This window comes from Oncorhynchus keta, chromosome 37 (genome assembly GCF_023373465.1).
Source record: "Oncorhynchus keta strain PuntledgeMale-10-30-2019 chromosome 37, Oket_V2, whole genome shotgun sequence".
NCBI lineage: Eukaryota > Metazoa > Chordata > Actinopteri > Salmoniformes > Salmonidae > Oncorhynchus > Oncorhynchus keta.
The window spans coordinates 8,132,817-8,159,967 of NC_068457.1; the positions used below are offsets into that span (position 1 = coordinate 8,132,817).

The window sequence follows — 27,151 nt, forward strand, 5'->3', positions numbered from 1 at the left end:
GCCGATTGCTGAGTCATGGAATACGTCGCTCCACGCAAGCCGCAAGAAGAATAAGGACAGTTTACAAGTGGATGCAACAAGATGACCATTGTTGTTATTTTTGACTTGTAAAATCTCTTTGCGTAAAACGAGTTATTTGTTGGGAGCTTCAATTCACTAAATTGCTTTCCAGCACCAGCTTGTCTTGAGAATGTGAGTGTTGTAATTAAAAGCAACAGATCTAAGCTTGCTAATGTAGATAGCTAGCTATCTTGATCGGCCAGACCGATAACGCCACACATGTATATATTACATTTTTATTTAACTAGGCAAGTCTCACAAATGGTAGCTAGAGAGAAACTCTACCGCTAAGGTTATTTTGACGCTCTGTTTTTGTTGTCACATTTTTTAAAATATGTTCTGTCTGTCAAAGAGCGGGCCACCAAGAAAAACACGCTAAACAATGCCACCGGAGCAAATGCATCTTGATGCCCATGATAATACCTGTAGTGCTCAAGAAATGACTGCATGAGAGCAACAACATCTGAAGCATTTGTTTAGAAAGTTCAATATCATATGACAACAAAAGCATAAACAATGGAGTAATAAGGGGTTAATAGTTTTGTGCGGGTTATGATTAAAAAGGTAGTTGTCGGCATACCACTGTAACCTAATTCTAGTATGTTATTTTGAATGAATATCAGTTGATGAAATGTGATGTGTTTTAAGTGCCTTGACTGAATCAGAATTAGTCCACCGCCCACCCCAGTTGACTGGCTGGGGTGCTTTTAGGGGCCATGACTGAAGCACTAACCATATTGTCAAGTTCACAGCCCGATATAGCAGGGTTGGCCTGGATCTCTTAGGCCTATTAAGTCTGTTGAATGATTATTTACGAGGAAGAGATGCTTGCTGTGTTTTACTTCAAAGTACAACACACACTTCAAGGGGATTCAATCTGCTCTTAACCCTAATACATTAAATAGGGTATAGCAGCAACGATCTGAAGTCACGAATGGAAGAAGTTAGACGAGTTGAATTCCATCACGAATAGCCGTTTAGAGTAGGATACAAATAAGATCCGGTGAAAATACTGACTGCATAAAAACGAATTTCATGCAGCCAACTGTATGATTTCCTTTGCCTGTCCTGCTTTTTTAAAAGTCTCTTTAACATCCATGCGGACCAGGTTGATGATCCTGAGCCCTATATGTAGGCTTAATGTGGTAATATGTCTGTTATAGTGAATACTCTCTTACCCTTCCCTGTCTCCCCAGCTTCCAGCCACCATGGTAGCAGTGCAAAGCTACTGTGAAGCCAGCGCTTCCATCTCTGAAGCCTGGCTGGAGGGCGGCATCTCGCCCTGCTTCTACTTCACCTTGGTGCCCACCGTCCTGCTTACCCTCTCCTTCTTCTTCGGCACCTTCCACTGCGTCTGCTACCGCCGCTACGGCACCGAGATGGAGCCCAAGTTCGTTCCGCGCTCGCGCCTCTATGGCCTCCAACTGGCAGTCTCCCTGCTCCTCCTGCTGCAGTTCCTGGGGGGGCTGGTTTGGAGGGCGGCCGGAGGAGGGGAGCTCCCTGGCTACGTGGTGCTGTACGGCCTCCTGTCCATGCTGGGCTGGGCCTGGGCCGTGGCCCTGTTAAGGCTGGAGAGGAGGAGGGTGCTGGTGAGGGACCGGACACGTGGCCACAGCACGGTGCTGCTGCTCTTCTGGGCTGTGGCATTCTCAGCGGAGAACCTGGCCTTCGTCTCCTGGGCCAGTCCCTACTGGTGGTGGGGCCTGGAGAACACACAGCAGCAGGTGAGAGAGGACCAGTGGTATTGTTGAGGGTTTAACATTATAGAATGTCCCCAATAGAGCTGACGTAACTCCTCCCTCTACGTATCACTCACAGAGACACGTCTTTTCTACATAATGTATTTCTATCTGAATGTTTCACAACCTTGCCTACTGAACGTGGCACTGGGGTCTGTTCAGGAGGGTGTAGTGTTAGAGGACCTTCCCGATAGAAATGTATTTGCGTTGAATAAACATGTTTAACTGTCAGGTTAAGTTGGAAATGGTGTTATATCTGTTCCTTGCATTTCTGTCTGCATTTTTCAAACGTTTCACCTCTTTCAATTAACCCCACAGCTCAACCCTCAGTGAGGATAAACTGCCATCTCACTCCCTAGTTTTATAGAGGTTGTTAAAAACGTTAGCATATAATGTTACTGGCTATTAAACTTAACATTGAGTTTTAACACTCCATTACACAAGTGTAATAGTGGGCTTTCTAAAAAGTAAGTTAGTTTACCCATAGGGTGTGATACTGTATCTGTGTAAATGAGACACATAGGCTAGGTTTAATGTTTCGTGAATCCCATTTCGTAACGACGGTTGGGATTGTAAAATATATATATATATAACAAAGCATTTTCTCACAGGAAGACTGCTAAAATAGAAACTGGCATTCCAACTATGACACAGCAGTGGAAGGGGGAAGAGCCATTATCATTAGTCAGCTATGAGTAACTCTAGAAGTGCTGAGTCATTGCCCCATCTTGCCATTCTTCTTACCTCTCCCTCTGGCCACACCCCCAAATATACATTTTGTAACCAATCAGATCACGCCTTTTCTTAGTCCCTCCCTATGTCTGTCATTGGTTGTCCCACTCAGCTACTAATGTCTCCCAGTTGATTTCAGAATGCATTAGTTGAACACATCTTCATTAGCTTTTTACCAAGCATTCACCATCTTAGTTCTTCCAATGGGTTGTAATACCACAAAGTATATGACACAGTCCACTGTTTACTTTGTGTCATAATGTGTACAGTAGTTTACTTTGTATAGTCAGTCTGACTGTAACCACTGACTCACCTCTCCTCCAATCCTGAATGATCCAACAACTCCTGAGTAAATTACTTTTGAATGAGAACCTCGGCCTCACATTGAAGTTGGGGCAGCAGGTAGCCCAACATTTAACGGCGTTGGGCCAGTAACTGGAAGATCGCTGGTTCGAATCCCAGAGCAGACTAGGTGAAAAATCTGCCGATGTGCCCTTGAGCAATGCATTCAACCATAATTGTTCCTGTAAATCGCTCTGGATAAGAGTGTCTGCTAAATGACTAAAATGTAAATGGTATGGGTTGAATGGAGTATTGAAATGTGTTTTATGCCGTTATGCTTGTCAGTCAGCACTTATTTAAAGAAATACTACACTCCAAAAAATATATATTTTGACGGCTGGCATTCACCGTTTGGTGTTGTATTAACAGTCCCAACAGTGTATATAACCTTAAAAGATGGTTAAAACGGTCATTTTGATACCATGGATGTTCGGTCCTTTCATCCGTTGAGTGGTTCCATTTCTCCAAGCCAAAGCTGCAGATTGCCCCGTTAAAGCTTCAGTCATGACTTAGCATTTTTCATTCGTTACCTCAGGTGGAATTTTCTCTGTGGTTGATGCGCTACGTCGGCACGGGCACACTCTTCTTCCTGGGCCTGAAGGCCCCGGGATTACCACGGAGACCGTACATGCTCCTGATCAACGAGGACGAACGCGACGTGGAGGGCGGCACTGGCCAGGTAATCAAATCAAATGTTATTTGTCACATGCGCCGAATACAACAGGTATAGATAGACTTTACGGTGAAATGCTTACTTACGAGCCCTTAACCAACAATGCAGTTTTTACGAAAATGGAGTTAAGAAAATATTTACTAAATTAACTAAAAAAAGTATAATAATAAGTAACACAATAACAATAACGAGGCTATATACAGGGGGTACCAGTGCCAAGTCAGTGTGCGGGGGTACCAGTGCCGAGTTGGTGTGCGGGGGTACAGATTAGTCGAGGTAATATGTATGTACAGATACAGTTGAAGTTTTCCCAAACACCTGAAGGTACCACGTTCATCTGTACGAACAATAGTACACAAATATAAACACCATGGGACCACGCAGCTGTCATACCGCTCAGGCAGGAGACGCGTTCTTTCTCCCAGAGATGAATGTACTTTGGTGCGACAAGTGCAAATCAATCCCAGAACAACAGCAAAGGACCTTGTGAAGATGCTGGAGGAAACGGGTACAAAAAGTATCAATATCCACAGTAAAAACAAGTCCTATATCGACTAACCTGAAAGGCTACTCAGCAAGGAAGAAGCCACTGCTTTAAAACCGCCATTAAAAAAAGCCAGACTACGGTTTGCAACTTTACGTAGGGACAAAGATTGTACTTTTTGGAGAAATGTCCTCTGGTCTGATCAAAAATAGAACTGTTTGGCCATACTGACCATAGTCATGTTTGGAGGAAAAAGGGGTAGGCTTGCAAGCCGAAGAACACCATCCCAACCGTGAAGCATGGGGGTTGCAGTATCATGTTGTGGGGTACTTTGCTGTAGGAGGGACTGGTGCACTTCACAAAATAGATGGCATCATGAGGGAGGAAAATTATGTGGATATATTGAAGCAACATCTCAAGACATCAGTCAGGAAGTTAAAGCTTGGTTGCAAATGGGTCTTCCACATGAGCAATGACCCCAAGCATACTTCCAAAGTTCTGGCTTAAGGACAACAAAGTCAAGGTGGCATTCACAAATCCCTGACCTCAACCCTACAGAAAATTTGTGGGCAGGACTGAAAAAGCGTGTGCGAGCAAGGAGGCCTAGAAACCTGACTCAGTTACACCAGCTCTGTCAGGAGGAATGGGCCAAAATTCACCCAACTTATTGTGAGAAGCTTGTGGAAGGCCACCCGAAACGTTTGACCCAAGTTAAACAATTTAAAGGCAGTGCTACCAAATACTAATTGAGTGTATGTAAACTTCTGACCCAGTGGGAATGTGTTGAAAGAAATAAAAGCTGAAATAAATCATTCTCTCTACTATTATTCTGGCATGTCACATTCTTAAAATAAAGTGGTGATCCTAACTGACATAAGACTGAATTTGTACTGGGATTAAATGTCAGGAATTGTGAAAAACTGAGTTTAAATGTATTTGGCTATGGTGTATGTAAACTTACGACTTCAACTGTAGGTAGGGGTAAAGTGACTGCATAGATAATAAACAGTGAGAAGCCGCAGTGTAAAGAAAGGTATAGAGGTTCTGGATGTCAGGATGCTCTCAATGGTGTAGCTGTAGAACGTCTTGAGGTTCTGGGAACCCACCAATCTTTTCAGCCTCCTGAGGAGGAATAGGTGTTGTCATGCATTCTTCGCAACTGTCTTGGTGTGTTTGGACCACGATAGTTTGTTGGTGATGTGGACACCAAGGAACTTGAATCTCTAGACCCGCTCCACCACAGCCACGTCAATGTGAATGGGGGCGTGTTCGCCCCTCCTTTTCCTGTAGTCCAAGATCAGCTCCTTTGTCTTGCTCACGTTGAGGGAGAGGTTGTTGTCCTGGCACCACACTGCCAGGTCTCTGACCTTCCTATAGGCTGTCTCGTCAGTGATCAGGTCTACCACTGTTGTGTCTACATCAAACTTAATGATGGTGTTGGAGTCATGCTTGGCCATGAAGACACTTGCCAGTTAGTTCACACATGCTCTGAGTACACTTCCTGGTAATCTGTCTGGGGCCGCGGCCTTGTGAATGTTGACCTGTTTAAAGCTCTTGCCCACATCGGCTACGGAGAGCGTGATTACGCAGTCATCCGGAACAGCTGGTGCTCTCCTGCATGCTTCAGTGTTGCTTGCCTCGAAGCGAGCATAAAAGGCATTTAGCCTGTATGGTAGGCTCGCATCAATGGGCAGCTCACGGATGGGTTTTCCTTTTGTAATCCGTAGTAAGGTTACAAGCACTGCCACATCCGATGAGCGTAAGAAGCCGGTGTAGTAGGATTCTATCTTAATCCTGTATTGACGCTTTGCCTGTTTGATGGTTCGTCTGAGGGCATATCAGGATTTCTTATATAAGCGTCTGGATTAGTGTCCCGCTCCTTGAAAATAGCAGCTCCATGGCTTCTGGTTGGGAAATGTACGTACGGTCACTGTGGGGACGACATCATCTATGTCCTTATTGATGAAGCCGATGACTGAGGTGGTATATTCCTCAATGCCATTGGATGAATCCCGGAACCTATTCCTGTCTGCGCTAACAAAACAGTCCTGTAGCTTAGCATCCGCTTCATCTGACCACTTCAGTATTGAGCAAGTCATGGGTACTTCCTGCTTTAGTTTTTGCTTGTATGCAGGAATAGGGAGGATAGAAGTATTTTTTTCTTTCTGGTTGCACAGGTGACATGCTGGTAGAAATTAGGTCAAACCGATTTAAGTTTGCCTGCATTAAAGTCCCCGGCCACAACCCTTTTTGTTGTTGTTTATTGTCCCTGTCTGTATTTATTAAGTTCATAATAACCCCTAATATCTCTATCTGTACCCCAGCTCCTGTTGGATGGGGCAGAGGAATCCCAGTCTACCTGGCATGACTTTGGGCAGAAGGTGCGTCTGCTGGTGCCCTACATGTGGCCCAGAGGCAGCATGCTGTTACAGGGCCTGGTGCTCCTCTGCCTGTGCCTGCTGGGTCTGGAGAGGGTCATCAATGTCTTTGTGCCCATCTACTACAAGAACATTGGTGAGAGAGCATCCCTCGTTTCGTAACATCTCCCCTTTATCCAGCTTTTATCTGGATGCCTTTTTAAATTCCTACTTGTTGCCGTCACAACCTTATTGGTTGCGTTGCAGGTTGTCTTTATTGGTGCTGCACTGCACATTCTCAGAAGTATTTTGTGATATCATTGAGGCTGACATGATAATCTACCCAGAAAAACTGCAGAAAAGATGACCTGGGATTGTCAACCCTCTTTTCTGTCACAGTGAATGAGCTGACTGATGGAAGCAGCTGGAAGACCTTTGCCACCACTGTGTGTGTCTACGTCTTGCTCAAGTTCCTGCAAGGTGGAGGGGCAGGTGAGTGCAGGGCTATAAAGTGCGACCAATTTGGTCAATAATATTTTGCTTTGCTTTGCGGCTAGGTTTTGTTTTGGGAGCACTGTGCGAGTATGAAAAAAATCTCCCAGATAATCGTTGTAATGATACCGTTGTTTACCGTTGTTTCCGAGTGCCTTAGAGAAACAAGCTGGTGCGGATTCGTTAGCGCCATTGTTGCACCATTACTACAGCGAAAGCGGCTTGCTTCTCGGCTTGCTTCTCGCCTTGCTTCTCGGCTTGCTTCTCGCCCAGGTCAAAAGATCTGACCCGTATTACCGCCGCAACATTTTTATCTTCCTATAGCGGATAGCTGGGGCCACATTTTACATTCATAAACCATGTTGTGGGCCGTTCGAAAACTATTCGCAAACCATTTGTTGACACTTTGTTCAGTCATGCTACTGCATTGGCTAGCTAGCTAACAACCTGGTAACTTGACGAGTATATCCAAACATTTGGGGGCACAGAAAGAAAGGAAAAGGAATCGCTTCTTCAGGAGATCAATGAATATAGCAATGAATGAATGAGAGAGATCTTGCCTGTCATTATCACAAACCTGACTTTTTAAAGAGCCCGTGTAAAATGTTTTATCTTATGCATCTCAAACAATATGGTGTAATAGCAGACCACAATTCGGGGTGTTTCCTGATGTTGTCATTCCTTGATATTGTCGTTTGGCAATTCTGGTGTTATGCGATGGTTGGTTTCTCAACACATGATTTGTTTACATAGCAGGTTAGGATAATTAGCGTGGCAGGTTAGGTGAATTAGCGTGGCAGGTTAGGAGAATTGGCATGGCAGATTAGGTGAAATAGCGTGGCAGGTTGGGAGAAGGTTAAAGTTAGGAAAAGGGTTAGGCTACAATGCTACAGTTGTCAACTACTGTTGTCCCCGACGTGAAAGAAAAGGCCACGGACCAATGGCGAGCATCAATGGGTGTAACTTGATATTGAGAAACACCTGTATATGAAAGAAAACAGCCCTAATTGCTGTCTGCAATTACACCCTTTTCTCTCAGTAGGAAAATTGTGCTTTTACACAATGTTGAAGCCTAATATTCCACAAATTACTGTAATTTCAATGACGTTTCAAAGTATCAACGTTTTAGCTTTTATAATAAACTAATGTATTTACAGTGTTACATATTAGTTTCTAAGGCACAACATGTGCTACAAAAGTAGCTATAATTCATAAAAGCCTAATATAGCCTATATATCAATCAATTAAAATATATATTTTCTGGTGCCACCATTTTGTATTTCTCTGCTACACCCATTCATTCCTTGAGTACTGTTATTTTAATTATCTCTCTTGTTCCCTCACTCTCTATATCTCCTCTCCCCTTTCTCCTTCTCCCCAACCCCACTCGTACCCCCCTGCCCTCTCCCTCTCTTCACTTTCCTGTACCTCACTCTCTCCCTAGGTGCGTCCGGCTTCGTCAGTAACCTGCGCTCCTTCCTGTGGATCCGCGTGCAGCAGTACACCAACCGGGTGGTGCAGGTGCGTCTGTTCAGCCACTTACACTCACTGTCTCTGCGCTGGCACCTGGGGCGACGCACCGGGGACGTCCTGCGAAGCATTGACCGTGGCACCTCCTCCATCAACAGCCTGCTCAGGTGGGTCTCCTAATAATAAATTGTGTGTGTGCGTGGTTTTCCGGTCCACATGTCTACATTTTGTTTTAAGGTACCTGTGACCAACAGATGCATATCTGTATTCCCAGTCTTGGCCTATTGAACTTATTTTCCTTATGAACTTTAACTCAGTAAAATCTTTTAAATGGTTGCATGTATGTAAATAAGATTTCTGTATTTCATTTTCTGTAAATGAGCAAAAATATAATTTTTTGTAACTTTGTCATTATGGGGTATTTTGTGTGTGTTTTTAGATGGGTGAGAACAAAAACTCTTATTTAATCCATTTTGAATTCAGGCTGTAACGCATCAAAATGTGGAATAAGTCAAGGGGTATGAATACTCTCTGAAGGCACTGTTATTTATATATATATATATATATTTTACATATTTTTTGGAACGGCGGCAACAATTTAGCAGTGGCGGCTCACATCTTGGTTTGATCTTGGTGTGATTACCTGATCCTCAAAGCTTTGAGAGACTTCCTCAGGGGTTTACTCAATTGTCAAAAAGAGAGATTAATCTGTTCTCCTTTCCACCTTAAAATTGAGTCAACATTCCATTTCTTCCATCACTACCAACCAGTGTGATTTTGTGACCCAACTTTGATCTCCCTGTAGTACGTCTCAGTCTTTTAGTGTCATCCTGACCTCTGGACAGTCTGTGTGTTAATTCAGAGGTAAACCTGGCCTCTCCCGCTCTTTCTCCCCACAGCTACATTGTATTCAGCATCTTCCCCACCATCGCAGATATCGTCATCTCCATCATCTACTTCATCACCTACTTCAACGCCTGGTTCGGACTCATTGTGTTCGTCTGTATGTTCCTCTACCTCAGTGAGTACAAGGCCTCCTTTCCGGAGCTAACTTAGTTATTTCTATAAAGGAACAATCATCCGATCTGAGTCAAATATGTGAAATACTTTCAAATGGCTTGACCTGCACCAATGGAATAGTCCCAAAAGTGTCAATTAAATCGACTCCAAGCTGAATCAATCACACCTACTTGAAACTATTTTACATATGCATTTGACTGAGGTCTGGTAATACCAATGTAGTATTTCATAATGGTCCATCAATATATCTCTTCAGCTCTTACCATCATCATCACGGAATGGAGGACCAAGTACAGGCGAGACATGAACACCCAGGACAACAACGCAAAGTCAAAGGCGGTGGACTCCCTGCTCAACTTTGAGACGGTACCGAGATGGTCTCATTGACCTTTAACCTCAATAGTTTGATTGTGTTCATTAGGGCACGCAACAGAAAATGTTTAAAAACATTATTGAATGGAAAACGTAAAAAGTCCAGGTAGTCCCTCCCAGTTTGTCTGTTTTGATGCCAAATGGACACATGAATATTCCCTCAAACATATTCCATTTTTTGCAGCTTCAGAGTTGCTTCATGGCTGTGATTGTAATGTTTATCTAACAGGTGAAGTACTACAACGCAGAGAATTACGAGGTGAACCGTTTTGAGGACGCTATTCTGAAGTATCAGGTAATCCAGGCTATAGATGTAAAACTCTGAAGAGTTGAAAATATAGATATGTGTAAAGTTACACCAGAGCGTTTGCTTAGGTTATTAAGGTCAATTCCAGTTCCACATTTTATTTGTCACATGCACAGTCCCAAGTCCCCAGCAAAAATCGGCTTTTCATTCATATGACTTTCATTTATCTGTCCAGCCTTTTATATTTTGCTTCACAAAGTAAACATTTAAAAAAAAAAATGTTATCAGGACAACCAGGGCTAAAAGTAGGACAACCAGGGCTACACAAAACAATTAGACATAAACAGTTGCATTAATGAGTTTTATTGACAAATGTCAAGAATAAAAAAATAAGGTTAGCCAAAGCAAAAACCTGATAAAAATGTATTTATATGACCACTGTAAGTACAGAAGTTGTTCATTGGGAAATTAATATCCAACCAGTCAGTGACAACTGTGTGGAGTTTGTTACAGCAACTATGTACGCTTATTACAGTATTGTAGACACTTTGTCCTGGGATTTCCTATGATCTTCTATGTAGAAGAACCCCTTACCTTCTAACGACTCGTGTGGCCTGTGAGTGTTTGTGGGAGTCTTAGCCTTTCCTATACTGTATGTCTTTTAATAGTTTGTAACTCCAAACCATTCGGACTCTACAGATGTTTTTGTTTAAAAAACCCTGCCCTGGCCCCCTTCGAGATCCACCCTTGTCTCACAAATACCGCCTCAAACCCCGTTAATCACAGACTATGGATGCAGAAGAAATAGACAAATCCACTGTTACAACCCAGAAGTCTGTATCTCAAACACACAATCTATAAAATGTGTTAGAAATTAAAGTCCTAAATCACACCTTCATAATGGTGGGACTCATTGTGTTTATTTGCATGCCTTTACCCAGCAGTGCAGTATTCAATATCAACAAAGTATAACCGATAAGAAAATGTTTTATAATAACAGCAGAAGTAAGAGTGGAATCTGTATACAGAGTACATTTACAATGTTCAGGGATACTGGAGTATATGAAGTAGATGTTCACATGTAGGCAGTGATTAGGAGAAAGTGACTGGTATCAGGATAAATAATAATATTAGTAAACAGGATGGCAGAAGCGTGTGTGTGTGGTGTGTGTGTGTGTGTGTGTGCAAGAGTGTCAGGTGTGACAGTGGGATGGATGCACAGTGCCTTCAGAAAGTATTCATACCCCTTGACTTATTCCACATCTGGTTTTAAGTCTGAATTCAAAATTTATGAAATAAAACAAATTGTCACCCATCTCCACACAGTACCCCTTGGCAGAGTGAAAAAAATGACAGAGGGGAAATGTGTCTTGAGACATCTTTTCAAATGTATTTCAAATTAAATACAGAAATATAAAATGTATGTGAATATTTACACTCAGGAGTCAATACTTTGTAGGAGCACTTTTGGCAGTGATTACAGCTAAGGGTCTTTCTGGGTAGGTCTCGTGCATCATTTGCCCTTTTTTATTCTTATAAAAATGATTTTGGCTCAGTCAAATTGGTTGTTGATCATTGCTAGACAACCATTTTCAGGTCTTGCCTTAGATTTTAAAGTAGATTTAAGTCAAAACTTTAACTCAGCCAACTCAGGAACATGTACTGTCTTCTTGGTAAGCAACTTCAGTGTAGATTTGACTTTGTGTTTTAGGTTATTGTCCTGCTGAAAGGTAAATTCATCTCCCCAGTGTCTGGTGGAAGGCAGACTAATCCAGGTTTTCCTCAATGATTTTGCCTGTGCTTAGTTCCCTTCTGTAAAAAAAAAAATAAAAAAAATAAAAAATAAAAAACATTCTGAAAAAATCTCTCTATGGAGAGTTACAGTACTCAGGTAATTGCTCTGATAACATGTCTTGCATTATTACTTCAGTGCCTTGTTGGAAACAGGATGCATGTTTTAGAATATTTGTATTCTGTTCAGGCTTCCTTCTTTTCACTCTGTCAATTAGGTTAGTGTTGTGGAGTAACTACAATGTTGTCCATCCTCAGATTTCTTCTATCACAGCCAACTGTTTTAAAGTCACCATTGGCTTCATGGTGAAATCCCTGAGGGGTTTCCTTCCTCTCCGGCAACTGAGTTAGGAAGGATGCCTGTATTTTTGTAGTGACTTGGTGTATTGATACACCATCCATAGTGTAGCTAATAACTTCACCATGCTCAAAGGGATGTTTGCGGGGGTTTTTTTATCTACCAATTTTCCAATGCCTCACAAAATTGGAGAATTTCCCTGGTTCTTGTGGTCGAATCTGTGTTTGAAATTCACTGCTTGACTGAGGGACCTTACAGATAATTGCATGTGTGGGGTACAGAGATGAGGTAGTTGTTCAAAAATCATGTTTAACACGTATTGCACACAGAGTGGGTCCATGCAACTAATGTGACTTTAAGCACATTTTTACTCCTTAACTTATTTAGACTTGCCATAACAAAGGGGTTAAATACTTATTGACGCAAGACATTTCAGCTTTTCATGTTTAATTAATTTGTAAAATTATCATTCCACATTATGGGGTATAGTGTGTAGGCCAGTGACAAAAAATCAAATTGAATCCATTTTAAATTCAGACTGTAACACAATAATGAAAAAGCCATTGTAGATGTAAACAGGGCTAAAAAGTGACTGGTAGCAGATATATTTAAATACTTATGGAAATGATAATATATTCATGTAACAGTGACCAGTAACATGATGAATAGATATATATGAAATGTGTTTGACCACCTCAGAAGCATAGTTAAATAGAGCTTTCCATCATTAATGATGTTCTAGGATTTTAGAACTGCAACCAGCAGACATTGCTTTAGCTTTTGTATCTCTATTTTCCTGGTTCTAGGTCTGTTCAGCAGTGCAAACAGACAGCACAAACAGATCTGGGACCAGACTATAACTCTTTTGATTGTAATGTTACATGTATGGCCTGTTTGTCTGTCTGTCTGTCCCCTCCCGTCCTAGATCTCAGAATGGAAGACACAAGCCTCTCTGGCCTTCCTGAACCAGACACAGAACTTGATCATCGGTTCAGGCCTATTGGCCGGGTCACTGCTGTGTGCCTACTTTGTCCAGGAGGGCAAGTTTAAGGTACTGAGCTCGGAGCCCTTGCTAGCTTAAAGGGAAAGTTTAGTATTTTATCAATTATGTTATGTTAGATGGTTCCTCACCTTGACAATAGTCTATGAGCCAGGACTGTAATCTATAATCCATGTTTGGTTTTTGTTAAATAACCACTTTCCGGGTGAGAAACAATTTAACATGAAGTTGTGAAATACTGACGTTCCCTGTTAAAGGCCTAGATACTCATTCTAATACCCTTTTCACACTATCGAGCCGACCGAAAACAAACTGCCCTGGCTCTTTTCACATTGTCCGTATCAGCACATATCAGCACGGTTCCAGCAACTACAGACATTGCATCACTACAAGGCCATGCAGCCTTGCTACTGTATGCATGTTTGAACATGTGCTAAAGAACTTCCCTTTGACACAGTGTTGTGGTATTGCATGTTTTTCTCAGTAATACATGTGGTGTATGAAGTATACATTCAAGTCAGCTGCTGTGAACTTTAGCCTGGTTAAACCAAACTGAATGAAGTGAAACAATAGTGAGCCAAGTGTTCAGTCTGGTTTAACCAGGCTAATGCACTCTATCGCCAGGTTGGAGACTTTGTCCTCTTTGGCACCTACATCATCCAGCTCTACACCCCTCTCAACTGGTTTGGAACCTACTACAGGTGAGAGGTGTTATGGGCTGGGTTTCAATTCTACTTCCTGTCATCCTTCCCTAGTCTCTTAAGCCTATCACTTACAGCTAAATGGACTGGATAAGTTTCCACCATATTGCTTCCACATGTCTTACTGGATCAAGAAAGACACAAGCAAATTAAGCCAGACTATTGACACAGATCGATGAAAGGCATTGTTTACACAACAGGTGCTCTTTATAATACATACGTCCTCATCCTCCACAGAATGATCCAGAGCTCCTTTATCGACATGGAGAGCATGTTTAAGCTCTTTACAGAGGAAGAGGAGGTAATTTTGAAATTGGTTATCAATGACCAGCTTTAGTCTTTGAGCTTTGGTGTGTATGGGAGATTCTCAATTGGAAAAGCCTGTCCTCTCCTCCACTCCTCCGTCCTCTGTGACAGGCAACCGATAAGTGATCGAGAAGTGCCAATTCGTAAGTAGGTAGTCTTCTCCCATCCTCGATTACCTACTTCGACAGAGGATGCAGAATAGTGTCCTCCTGGCAGGTAGCATGGAGGTGTTTTGAAATCCCTTTGAATCAGCTTTTGTTTTGTCGGAGGAGAAGAGCATGTACACATTTAAAAACAATGCACTACGTATCCTTTTATCTATAAAATGTCTTGCACCACTAGAATATTTAGTTTTTAATCACTTTACACATTTATTTTTTCTGTACGCATCATTTTGCATGAGTGGAGAAAGAGTCTCATTTCATGAAAAGCTTATTTGTTTCCATGTTCCTTCTCCTCGCCACCTCTTTGATTACTTTCAACGTTTTTCAAATGAGGCGAGGGTAGAAGAGAGGAGGCAGGAGGCAAGCAAAACCAATCGAGATTCTCCCTATGTCAGAATCTAATCTTTGCATTTCATTATGGGAAATGTATTTTTTTTGTAGTTTTTATGTGCTTTATCTTGATTTCTCTTCAGGTGAAGGATGCGGTGAACGCAGGGAACCTTCTCTATAAACTGGGAAAAGTGGAGTTTGAGAATGTATACTTTAACTACACTGACGGGTAAGTCCTAAGATTTAAAAAATGTATATTCAGGTCTCGTTTGGACTGATGTGTAGGCTATACACAGAGACTGATTCAGAAACAGTTTGATGAATAATCATAGTTGTGGTAGTTCCAGCTTTCTCCTTTGAATGGGGACGTAGGTCTGGGTGCCTTGTAAGGATCCGACGGTGAGTGGGTAATCTAGCTTTACAATCGGTCCTATGAGCCAACAACAAAAAAAATAGACAAACTACGAGCACATTTATCGTACCAATGGGACATGAAAAACTGTAATATCGGCCTCCCGGGTGGCGCAGTGGTCTAAGGCAGTGCTAGCTGTGCCACCAGAGACTCTGGGTTCGAGCCCAGGCTCTGTCGCAGCGGGCCGCGACCGGGAGGTCCATGGGGCGTAGCACAATTGGCCTAGCGTCGTCCGGGTTAGGGAGAGTTTGGCCGGGTCTCATCATGCCCGAGCGACTCCTGTGGCGGGCCGGGCGCCGTGCGCACTGACCAGGTCCCTAGGTGTATGGTGTTTCCTCCGACACAGTGGTGCGGCTGGCTTCCGGGTTGGTGTTAAGAAGCAGTTTGGTTGGGTTGTGTTTCGGAGGACGCATGGCTCTCGACCTTCGTCTCTCCCGAGCCCGTACAGGAGTTGTAGCGATGAGACAAGACAGTAACAATTGGATACTACGAAATTGGGGAGAAAAAGGGGATTAAAAAATATATTTAAACTGTAATATCTTATGTTTCACCAAGTCGTGGCTGAACGATGACATGAATGACATACAGCTAGCGGGTTTTACGATTTATTTATTTATTTTATTTATTTTGTCTATGTATATTTTTAAACAACAGCTGGTGCATATTTTGTCTATGTATATTTTTAAACAACAGCTGGTGCATGAAATCTAAGGAAGTCTCAAGGTTTTGCTCTCCTGAGGTAGAGTATCTCATGATAAGCTGTTAAACTCTCTTGGTAAATAATGTGGTCATCTATATTTTTCTTGCTGTCTATTTACCACCACAAACCGATGCTGGCACCAAGACAACACTCAATGAGCTGGCCATAAGCAGACAGGAAAATACTCATCCAGGGGCGGCGCATGGAAACTTAAATCCGTTTTACCTCATTTCTACCAGCATGTTAAATGTGCAACCAGAGGGTTTTTCCCTCTGACCACCTTTACTCCACACACAGAGACGTGTACAAAGCGCTCCCCCGCCCTCCATTTAGCAAATCTGACCATAATTATATCCTTCTGATTCCTGCTGACAAGCAAACACTAAAGCACCAGTGACTCGGTCAATAAAAAAAGTGCTCAGATGAAGCAGATGCTAAGCTACATGACTGTTTTGCTAGCACAGACTGGAATATGTTTTGGGATACTTCCGATGGCAGTACACCACATCAGTCACTGGGTTCATCAATAAGTGCATTGATGATGTCGTCCCCACAGTGACTGTACGTACATACCTCAACCAGAAGCCATGGATTACATCTAAAGGGTAGAGCCGCCGCTTTCAAGGTGCGGGACTCTAACCCGGAAGCGATTGTTGCCTTATAAGAAATCCCGTGATTCCCTCCGACAAACCATCAAACAGGCAAAGCGTCAATACAGGACGAAGATTGAACCGTATGTACTACACTGGTTACGAGGCTTGTCGGATGTGGCAGTGCTTGCAAACTATTACAGACTACAAAGGGGAGCACAGCTGCGAGCTGCCCAGTGACACAAGCCTACCAGACGAGCTAAATAACTTCTATGCGCTCTTCGAGGCAAGTAACACTGAAACATGCATGAGAGCATCAGCTGTTCTGGACAACTGTGATCACGCTCTCCATAGCCAATGTGAGTAAGACCTTTAAAGAGGTCAACATTCACAAGGCCGCAGGGCCAAAAAAGATTACCAGGACGTGTACTCCAAGCATGCGCTGGCTAGTGTCTTCACTGACATTTTCAACCTGTCCCTGACTGAGTCTGTAATACCAACATGTTTCAAGAAGATCACCATAGTGCCTGTGCCCAAGAATACTAAGGTAACCTGCCTAAATTACTACCAACCCGTAGCACTCACGTCGGTAGCCATGAAGTGCTTTGAAAGGCTGGTCATGGCTCACATCAACACCATTATCCCAGAAACCCTAGACCCACTCCACTTTGCATACCGCCCCAACAGATCCACAGATGATGCAATCTCTATTGCGCTCCACACTGCCATTTCCCACCTGGACGAAAAGGAACACCTATGTGAGAATGCTATTCATTGACTACAGTTCAGCGTTCAACACCATAGTGCCCTCAAAGATCATCACTAGGCTAAGGACCCTGGGACTCAACACCTCCCTCAGCAACTGGATCCTGGACTTCCTGACCGGCTGCCCCCAGGTGGTAAGGGTAGGTAACAACACATCCGCCACACTGATCCTCAACACGGGGTCCCCTCAAGGGTGCGGTGCGTGCTCAGTCCCATCCTGTACTCCCTGTTCACTCATGACTGCATGGCCAGGCACGACTTCAACACCGTCATTTAAGTTTGCCAATGACACAACAGTGGTAGGCTTGATCACCGACAACGATGAGACAGCCTATAGGGAGGAGGTCAGAGACTTGGCTGTGTGGTGCCAGGATAACAACCTCTCCCTCAACGTGATCAAGACAAAAGGAGATGATTGTGGACTACAGGAAAAGGAGGACCGAGCACGCCCCCATTCTCATCGACGGGGCTGTAGTGGAACAGGTTGAGAGCTTCAAGTTCCTTGGTGTTCACATCACCAACAAACTATCATGGTCCAAACACACAGAGACAGTTGTGAAGAGGGCATGACAAAGCCTATTCACCCTCAGGAGACTGAAAAGATTTGGCATGGGTCCTCAGATCCTCAGTTCTACAGCTGCACCATGGAGAGCATCCTGACTGGTTGCATCACCGCATATGGCAACTGCTCGGCCTCCGACCGCAAGGCACTACGGAGGGTAGTGCGTACGGCCCAGTATACCAGACGGTGTCAGAGGAAGGCCCTAAGAATTGTCAGACTCCAGCCATCGATTTAATTCTACCTACATGTACATATTACCTCAAATAACCAGTGTCCCCGCACATTGACTCTGTACCGGTACCCCTTTTATATAGCCTCGCTATTGTTATTTTACTGCTGCTGTTTAATTATTTGTTACTTGTATTTTTTACTTATCTATTTTTTTACTTAACCAACGGTGCAGTTTTTAGAAAAAATAAGTGTCAAGGACTTGAAAGTAAGCATGTGACAAATAACATTTGTATATTTTGTGCTTCTGTGTGTGTGTGTTTTTTTAAGGAAGGAGATCCTTAAGGATGTATCATTTACTGTGCAGCCAGGCCAGACTGTTGCATTGGTAAGATTGGATTCCGAGCTTCCGATCATTACCCAGATATTCCGCACACTTGAGCAGTGTTTGATTTCTCTCTGTCAGTCATGTGATGGTTTATGTCCGGACCATGTGTAGTACAGATGTTTCTTGCTTCTCAACAGTTTGTGTGTTTGTTGACATCCCTAGGTTGGCCAGTCAGGGTGTGGTAAGAGCACCATCCTTCGCTTGCTCTTCCGTTTCTACGACGTCCAGGGAGGATGCATCCGCATCGATGGCCAGGACATCTCTAAGGTGAGTAATTTGCCCAGTTGCAAGAGAATAGTTCCCAGACATACTGCCTTGTTAGTACATGCTGTATATAACATTAGGTTTGTTACACATTTGTCTTCTATTTCAGTTATACAGTATTGTTAATATGATACACCTGGGTCGTGTTCATTAGGCACCAAATTAAGAAAAAAACATTATTATCTGGATGTTTGAAAACGTTTTTTTTTGCGTAACCTAGTGAACTTGACCTTGTATTAATATAGTGTATTCTGAGCCTCTTGGTATCTGGGTGCAGGTGAAACAGGTGTCTCTGCGTGCCCACATTGGCGTGGTGCCCCAGGACACGGTCCTCTTCAACGACAACATCCGCAACAACATCCGCTACGGACGCATCTTTGCCAGCGACCACGAAGTGGAGGAGGCGGCGATCGCCGCGGACATTCACGAGAAGATCCAGACGTTCCCAGAAGGTACGGAAATAAACCGGTCTCTTTCGATGGTTTCCCGGACACCAATTTAAGCCTTGTCCAAGACTAAAAAAATGATTTCAATGGAGATTCCCTATTGAGTCCAGGACTAGGCTTAATCTGTGCCTGGAAATTATATTTATATTTGTAGTTAACCTGAAAGTGGCTTATGGGTTTCAATATTGTTGTTTTAAGGGTTTGTGTAGGTGTTTTGTATTTGCCAACCGAATTTGCCGAAGCATTTTGACATCTAAATCTCCTCAAACAAGTGGGGAGATTTGCGGAGTTCACACAGTAGCTGTCGGGCTGTCATTGTTACTGTATGAGGTGAGTGACGTTTGTGTCTGTGTCGTCTCTGTCTGTCCCCCTACCCAGGATACGACACCCAGGTGGGCGAGAGGGGTCTGAAGCTGAGCGGGGGGGAGAAGCAGAGGGTGGCTATCGCCCGCACCATCCTCAAGGCCCCTCAGATCATCCTGCTGGATGAGGTAAACTTTCAGGAAGGTCCAACATGAGGCTCAATGACTCTGTTCAGATAGGTATAGGGTGAAGATGATCTTGGGTCAGTTGCATTTTTTTCTTCTATTTTTGGTTAGGTTTAGGATTGTGTAGGGGAAGCTGGTCCTAGATATTTACCAAGGTGAAACTTCACCCCGGAGCATTGAAATAATTAAAAAACACACACTTCCTCCCTCCTCTCCTTGAAGTTATCGCTGAGCTTTCACAAATTGATAGGTGAACAAAGGGTTGCAAAGGGTAATAAACTTTCTGGTAAATATCTGGAATTTTTCCATGGGAATTTTGCTTAAATTCATTAATAAAAGTTAGCTTATAACAGTGAACCTTTTTTGTGGGATACACATAAGGCAACTCTAGGTATTGTGGCATATTTTGGTTAAATTATCCCCAATTCAATGCAATTGCAACTCTCTGCATGCACAGTGCATTCTTCCATCACATGTACAGTTCACTCTTCCATCACATGTGCAGATGATTCTCAAGATCTTGCACACTAATGAGATGCTATTGAGTCCACACTACTACACTGTCTAAGCCAAGGACTACATGCTTTCTGGTAAGTTTTGATTACAATACTGGGTGGGGTGAATATATTTTATATGACATACATGATTTTTTGTTAACTAGTAAATAGTAGCCTACAGCAAAGTGTGTTATAATATAATAATAATATATGCCATTTAGCTGACGCTTTTATCCAAAGCGACTTACAGTCATGTGTGCATACATTCTACGTATGGGTGGTCCCGGGAATCGAACCCACTACCCTGGCGTTGCAAGCGCCATGCTCTACCAACTGAGCCACAGAAGGACCACGTGTTTAAATCATTTCTAAGTTAACAATATCTGCTAGTTAGCTTTTGCTACCATGTGGGTTTTAGCTTGCTTGATTTGTAAGTCGCTCTGGATAAGAGCGTCTGCTAAATGACTTAAATGTAAATGTTAAATGCTTGAGCCTGCTATCTGAGGAGTGTTAATTCACCTGTTCCCAAACATGTTTAATTAAAAAAATATATATCTTACAAAGGAGTTTTTTAATCTAACTGCTTAACTATTTATCTGTACATGGAATTGTATTTTTTATTTTTTTTACTCATATTTTTTCTAGTCTTTACAGGAAAATGCCATGGGCACTATCTGATGTGTGGAGACATTTCACTGCAGCTAATGTAGAAGGAAAAGCTGTGTACATTTGCAAATACTGTGCCAAATCATATGTGAAGAATGCAACAAAGATGCAGAATCATCTGGCCAAGTGCATAAAGTTCCCTCAGCGCTCACAACAAGCAGCCTCTGACAAAAGTCCCTCTACTTCTATTTGATGTGAAAATGATGAATCAGACACCTTATCGATAGCAACAGATCATGGTCCTCCTGGAATCAGAGGTTACGTAGTCAGAGAAATGCTGATGAATGTCTTGCTCGAGCTGTGTATGCAACTGGTTCACCTCTGATGGTTACAGGCAATGTGTATTGGAAGAGATTTCTGAATATTCTTCGCCCAGCGTACACCCCTCCAACCAGACATGCTTTATCTACTCATTTGCTGGATGCAGAGTTCAAGTGAAGGTCAAGCAAATCATAGAGAAAGCAGACTGTATTGTAATCATCTCTGATGGGTGGTTGAATGTTCATGGGCAAGGAATTATTAACTACATCATCTTCACCCCTTAACCAGTAGTCTACAAGAGCACAGACACAAGGGACAACAGACACACCGGTCTCTACATTGCAGATGAGCTGAAGGCAGTCATCAATGACCTTGGACCACAGAAGGTATTTGCACTGGTGACAGACAATGCTGCGAACATGAAGGCTGCTTGGTCTAAAGTGGAGGAGTCCTACTCTCACATCACACCCATTGGCTGTGCTACTCATGCATTGAATCTGCTCCTCAAGGACACAATGGCACTGAAAACAATGGATACACTCTACAAGAGAGCCAAGGAAATGGTTAGGTATGTAAAGGGTCATCAAGTTATAGCAGCAAACTACCTCACCAAGCAAAGTGAGAAGAATAAGAGCACCACATTGAAGCTGCCCAGCAACACCCATTGGGGTGGTGTTGTCATCATGTTTGACAGTCTCCTGGATAGGAAGGAGTCTCTCCAAGAAATGGCCATATCACAGTCTGCCGATATGGACAGCCCCATAGAGAGGATCCTCCTGGATTATGTATTTTGGGAGAGAGGGGTGAACAGCCTGAAAATCCTGAAACCTATAGCAGTAGCCATTGCACAGATTGAGGGAGAAAATGCTATCCTGTCTGATGTTCAGACTCTGCTTGCAGATGTAAGAGAAGAAATACGGACTGCCCTGCCCACTACACTGTTGCCCAAGCAGATGAAACTGCAGTTCTGAAATACATCAAAAACCATGAAGACTTCTGCCTGAAGCCCATACACGCCGCAGCGTACATGTTGGACCCCAAGTATGTTGGCAAGAGCATCCTGTCTGGCGCAGAGATCAACAAGGCTTATGGTGTCATCACTACCGTGTCTCGCTACCTTGGCCTGGATGAGGGCAAGGATCTTGGCAATCTGGCGAGTACACTTCCAAGCAAGAGCTTTGGGGTGGAGATGCCAACATATCGTGCCAACATATCTCATCAGCCATCTGGTGGAAGGGACATTGTGGATCTTGGGCTCTTTCCCCTGCCTCCATCATCCTCCAAATCCCACCATCATCAGCCTCCTAAGAGCGCAACTGGTCCTTGTTTGGGAACACACACCAAAGCACGCAACATGCAACGGTTAGGACATCTACTTTGTGCATGACACAAGTAATTTTTCCAACAATTGTTTAGACAGATTATTTCACTTATAGTTTATTGTGTCGCAATTCCAGTGGGTCAGAAGTTTACATACACTAAGTTGATGGTGCCTTTAAACAGCTTGGAACATTCCAGAAAATGATGTCATGGCTTTAGAAGCTTCTGATAGGCTAATTGACATCATTTGAGTCAATTGGAGGTGTACCTGTGGATGTATTTCAAGGCCTATCTTCAAACTCAGTGCCGTTTTGCTTGACATTATGGGAAAATCTAAAGAAATGAGCCAATACCTCAGGAAAAAAATGTAGACCTCCAGAAGTCTGGTTCATTCTTGGGAGAAATTTCCTCACACCTGAAGGTACCACGTTCATTTGTACAAACAATAGTACACGCGTTTTGTCTCCTAGTGATGAATGTACTTTGGCGCGAAAAGTGCAAATTAATCCCAGAACAACAGCAAATGACCTTGTGAAGATGCAGGAGGAAACGGGTATAAAATTATCTATATCCACAGTAAAACAAGTCCTATATCAACATAACCTGAAAGGCCGCTCAGCAAGGAAGAACCACTGCTCCAAAACCCCCATAAAAAAAGCCTGACTACGGTTTGCAACTTTACATGGGGACAAAGATTGTACTTTTTGGAGAGATGTCCTCTGGTTTGATGAAACAAAAATAGAACTGTTTGGCCATAATGACCATCGTTATGTTTGGAGGGAAAAGGGGGAGGCTTGCAAGCCGAAGAACACCATCCCAACCGTGAAGCACGGGGGTGGCAGCATCATGATGTGGCAGTGCTTTGCTGCAGGAGGGACTGGTGCACTACTCAAAATAGATGGCATCATGAGGGAGGAAACGTATGTGGATATATTGAAGCAACATCTCAAGACATCAGTCAGGAAGTTAAAGCTTGGTCGCAAATGGGTCTTCCAAATGGACAGTGACCCCAAGCATACTTCCAAAGTTGTGGCAAAGTGGCTTATGGACAACAATGTCAAGGTATTGGAGTGGCCATCACAAAGCCCTGACCTCAATCGTATGGAACATTTGTGGGCAGAACTGAAAAAGCGTGTGCGAGCAAGAAGGCCTACAAACCGGACTCCGTTTCACCAGCTCTGTCAGGAGGAATGGGCCAAAGTTCACCCAGCTTGTGGAAGGCTCCCTGAAACGTTTGACCCAAGCTAAACAATTTAAAGGCAATGCTACCAAATACTAATTGAGTGTATGTAAACTTCTGACCCACTGGGAATGTGATGAAAGAAATAAAAGCTGAAAAAAAATATTATTCTGACATTTCACATTCTTAAAATGAAGTGGTGATCCTAACTGACATAAGACTGAATTTTTACTGGGATTGAATGTCAGGAATTGTGAACAACCTATTTTAAATGTACTTGGCTAAGGTGTATGTAAACCTCCGACTTCAACAATATGTTAAACGTTTTTGGGAGATGCAATGGATAATTGGGGATCATTCAGTATTCCCTTTCTTTTATTATTCATTGAAATCATCCCATGTGAAGAGTAAACTCATTTAATTAAAGTTCAATTCTTAACTAAATTGTATTTTTTTATTTCTATTGGAAGGATTTAATCATTTTGCAATTATGTCTACTTATGACAAGGTAAAAGGTTTATGTTTCTGTCGCCATATGATATGGTAAATATATCCAATTCAAAAAACATCTACATTTAAATAGTATTAATATTACTTTGCATATATTTGTGTTTATTCCCATATTTTCCCACGGAAAGTTTCCACCTCTGAATATTCCCCAAAATGTGCAACCCTAGGTGAACGAACACATTGGCTCTATCACTTAGCTTTCACCAGTCCAGCCATGTCAGATCAGATATTTCTTCAAGAACGAGATGAAGCAAAGATGCATTCTTCACATATTTGAAGAGGGACAATGTTTGCCCCCACACCACTGATCCCCTTTCGTATTGTGTTACAGTGGATTAATACGAGTTCACCGAACTCGAATATGTTACTTATCTCGTAAAGTTTTCCCTCTGCACAGGCCACATCTGCTCTCGACACACAGACGGAGCGCAACATTCAGGCGTCGCTCACCAAAGTGTGCTCCAATCGGACCACCATCGTCGTGGCTCACAGGTATGCGATGGCTCTCAGTTGGAAGAAGATGCATGTATAGAGGGAACCTATACAGTATGATCAGTGGAGGCTGAGGGGAGGACGGCTCATAATAATGGCTAGAACGGAGCGAATGGAATTGCGTCATGATGTGCTAGATTCTACTCCAGCCATTACCACAAGCCTATCCTCCTCAATTAAGGTGCCAACAACCTCCTGTGATTAGGACCCCCCCCTCTCTAATGCTGAGTTTGTATGGTTTGGATCTGTCCGGTCTGTAGTCAGATTCTGAATTGTCTGTCTTCAGGTTGTCGACCATCATCGGTGCCAACCAGATTCTTGTACTAAGTGACGGTCAGATAGCAGAGCGAGGACGGTGAGTTGAATGGTTGAAAGAGTGTTTGTTCGATTGCTGCACACTCCACAAGCCTATTCCAATCAAAATATTGTTTTATGCTCTTCAAGAAACAAACATCTAAAGAATGTATGTAAATGCCAAGAATGGGACAGGCCAGTGTTGGATGCTTCTCACACTATAGTTCTATTCTCAACAACATATAGTGGGAACATCTTGACATTGTACTTGATGATGGTAATGGTGATTGTGTGTCCCCATTGTAACTATATATTCTCTACTTTCTTTCTCCCAGGCATGATGAGCTGCTAGCTAAGGAAGGGTTGTACTGTGACATGTGGATGAAGCAGCAACAGGCACAGGACTCTGACTCAGCCTCTGACACCGAAGCCAAAGACAGGAAGTCTGAGAAACTACAGCCCACATCAGTCACTGCAGGCCACAGGAGCCACTGAGTCTTGAGTGAGAGGTCAAGAATATGTAGACATTGTGAGGAGACAGAGGAGGACAAAGAGGGGGACGCAGGGCGAAGATTAGATACCTCAAAAGGCTGTTTTGTATTTTTTAGGGTATCCGTCCACCGAGGTTAATTATGTTATGAGTAAAGTTTTAAGCACATATTTATTGGGTATTTTATGTTTGATCATTCAATCAAAATGTTTGTACCGTGAATGCCTCAGGCCAGTTGTTTTTAAGTGTATTCAGGATCGTGTTCATTAGGTTCATTAACAGAATTTAAAAAAATAAAATAACGTTTTGTTTCTTATTGGACAAGTCCAGGTAGCCCCTCCTTATTGCAATATTTTTTAAATGTCGTTTCGTGCGTAATTAATATCCAATGTAAAAAACATCTACATTTAAATTGAGTCAGATGCTTGACAAAGTTCTGAGGAGAGACGTGTCAGAAAAGACACTAGAATGAGCAGCGGAAGCAGTGCTGTAGTCCGCCCCCCCCCCCCACACACTTTCTGCAAATTACGGGCACGTTTAGAAGCCAAATGTTCCCTCCCCTTCCAAAATTTGAACGATGTAAACACCTGATTTCTCCAAATGATCCGTGGCTGTTGTCTCATCCCACAGTCTGTTGAAAAACACTACTGTGCCAGTTATGTTATGTGCGTCTGTGCATGAGTGATTAGTGCCGACTGATTCAGTATAATCCGTCTTCTTGCTGTCTGAAGTCGTTTGATTGCAGCCGTCCACAGAAGCCGCAGCAAGTCCAAAGTAGACGAATACCTTAAGTGCAGGTATCGGCAGTTTGGCACAGTCTCACGAGACTTTAAATGGTTGACTAATGTTTAGGGGTTGTGAAGTGAATTTGTTGTATTCACAGCAGATCTTATTGAACAGGTTCATTGTAAATGAGATTTTTAGAACTGCATCAATTTTACTCCAATTAGACTTGGGCATTGTCATGTACAGTACAGTCTAGGTGTTGACTGATACATGTAAAACTTTGAATTGTCACCAATGGTGATCAATAAGAACTACTGGCAGTATATTAAAGGGAACAGAATCGATAGAATTGACTAAATTAGTAGCGGAAAATCAAACCTTTACCTATGAATGAACCCAATCCTCAAGCCTGTATGCTGCTACCCGTTTTGAGTACAGAACTACTTTCAAGTGTATCTTTATTTTAATGGAAGAAATTAATCTGTTTGAATTTGTAAATATAATTCCCAAGGCAGTGTGGAGTTTGTCAGTATCTGTTGATAATAATCACACTCCATTTATTCATTGTCAAATTCTGTTTAATTGCTTTTAAAAATGCCCATAAGGGAAGATCTAGCCATTTAGCTGAACTTTAGTTTATTTGAGAGAGAATGGGGACTTTAAATCTATGTTAAGTCTCCTAGGGTTACGGGTTTGGGGTTGAATTGGAAACTGTCTGCATTAATCAAGGGGACGTGAAAACGGACATACTTACCATCCATATAGTGCACAGCAGACTTTACATCATGAAAAGTTATTGCAGACTGTGAAATAAATGGATGAATCCCAAATGCATTTGAGCATTTGTGACTGCAGAAGTAATACCAAAGAGCTAGAGTTGTTCTGCTACCAAATAATTGCTCCACTACAGCAGTCAATCATTTGTAGGTGTACAATGTGCGCAAACTGGTGCAGTCAAATGATTTACACTAATGCACCATGAATTTGAAATGTTATCTGTGACATGAGTGACATTGACACCACAGGAGGTTGGTGGCACCTTCATTGGGGAGAACGTGCTTGTGGCAATGGCTGGAGCGGATAGGTGGAATGGTATCAAATACATGTGTTTGATGCCGTTCCATTTGTGCCTTCCAGAAAGGTGTGTAAAGATATTAACTGCTTTGACACAATGTCAAACTTTTTTGAAATGTGATTTGGGGGCATAGTTTGTCTGTAGTGTGATCTTTGCCTTTGGAAGAGTGACAATGTGTGTGGGTGTGGCATCTGTCCATGCCTGGAAGTCAAATACATCAATGGTTTGTTTTTTCTTTGTATATATGTTAATAAATGGTATAATTAAAGATGTATAATG

General features: G+C 42.7%; 1 protein-coding gene across 3 annotated transcripts; it reads left to right on the top strand.

Moving 5' to 3' along the window:
* Positions 1 to 27,140, top strand: LOC118370133 (ATP-binding cassette sub-family B member 6-like). Of its 3 annotated transcripts, none has more exons than XR_008095432.1 (20): positions 1 to 192; positions 1,257 to 1,784; positions 3,409 to 3,552; positions 6,355 to 6,544; positions 6,787 to 6,879; positions 8,324 to 8,516; positions 9,249 to 9,370; positions 9,626 to 9,735; positions 9,971 to 10,036; positions 13,003 to 13,128; positions 13,702 to 13,778; positions 14,016 to 14,079; positions 14,722 to 14,807; positions 18,106 to 18,163; positions 18,326 to 18,430; positions 18,705 to 18,879; positions 19,252 to 19,364; positions 19,867 to 19,951; positions 20,504 to 24,287; positions 24,574 to 24,628. XR_008095432.1 is itself a non-coding variant. In XM_035754951.2 (20 exons), exons 2-20 carry the CDS (start codon positions 1,269 to 1,271, stop codon positions 25,074 to 25,076), a joined length of 2,562 nt encoding a protein of 853 aa, XP_035610844.1. In that variant the 5' UTR covers positions 1 to 192; positions 1,257 to 1,268; the 3' UTR covers positions 25,077 to 27,140. The 3 variants fall into 3 exon arrangements, 2 of the variants coding, with proteins under 2 accessions (XP_035610844.1, XP_052355011.1); XM_035754951.2 differs by lacking the exon at positions 19,867 to 19,951 and adding an exon at positions 24,917 to 27,140 and having other exon boundaries at positions 24,193 to 24,287; positions 24,574 to 24,642; XM_052499051.1 differs by lacking the exon at positions 24,574 to 24,628 and having other exon boundaries at positions 24,193 to 24,287.
* The last annotated feature ends 11 nt before the right edge of the window (positions 27,141 to 27,151 follow it).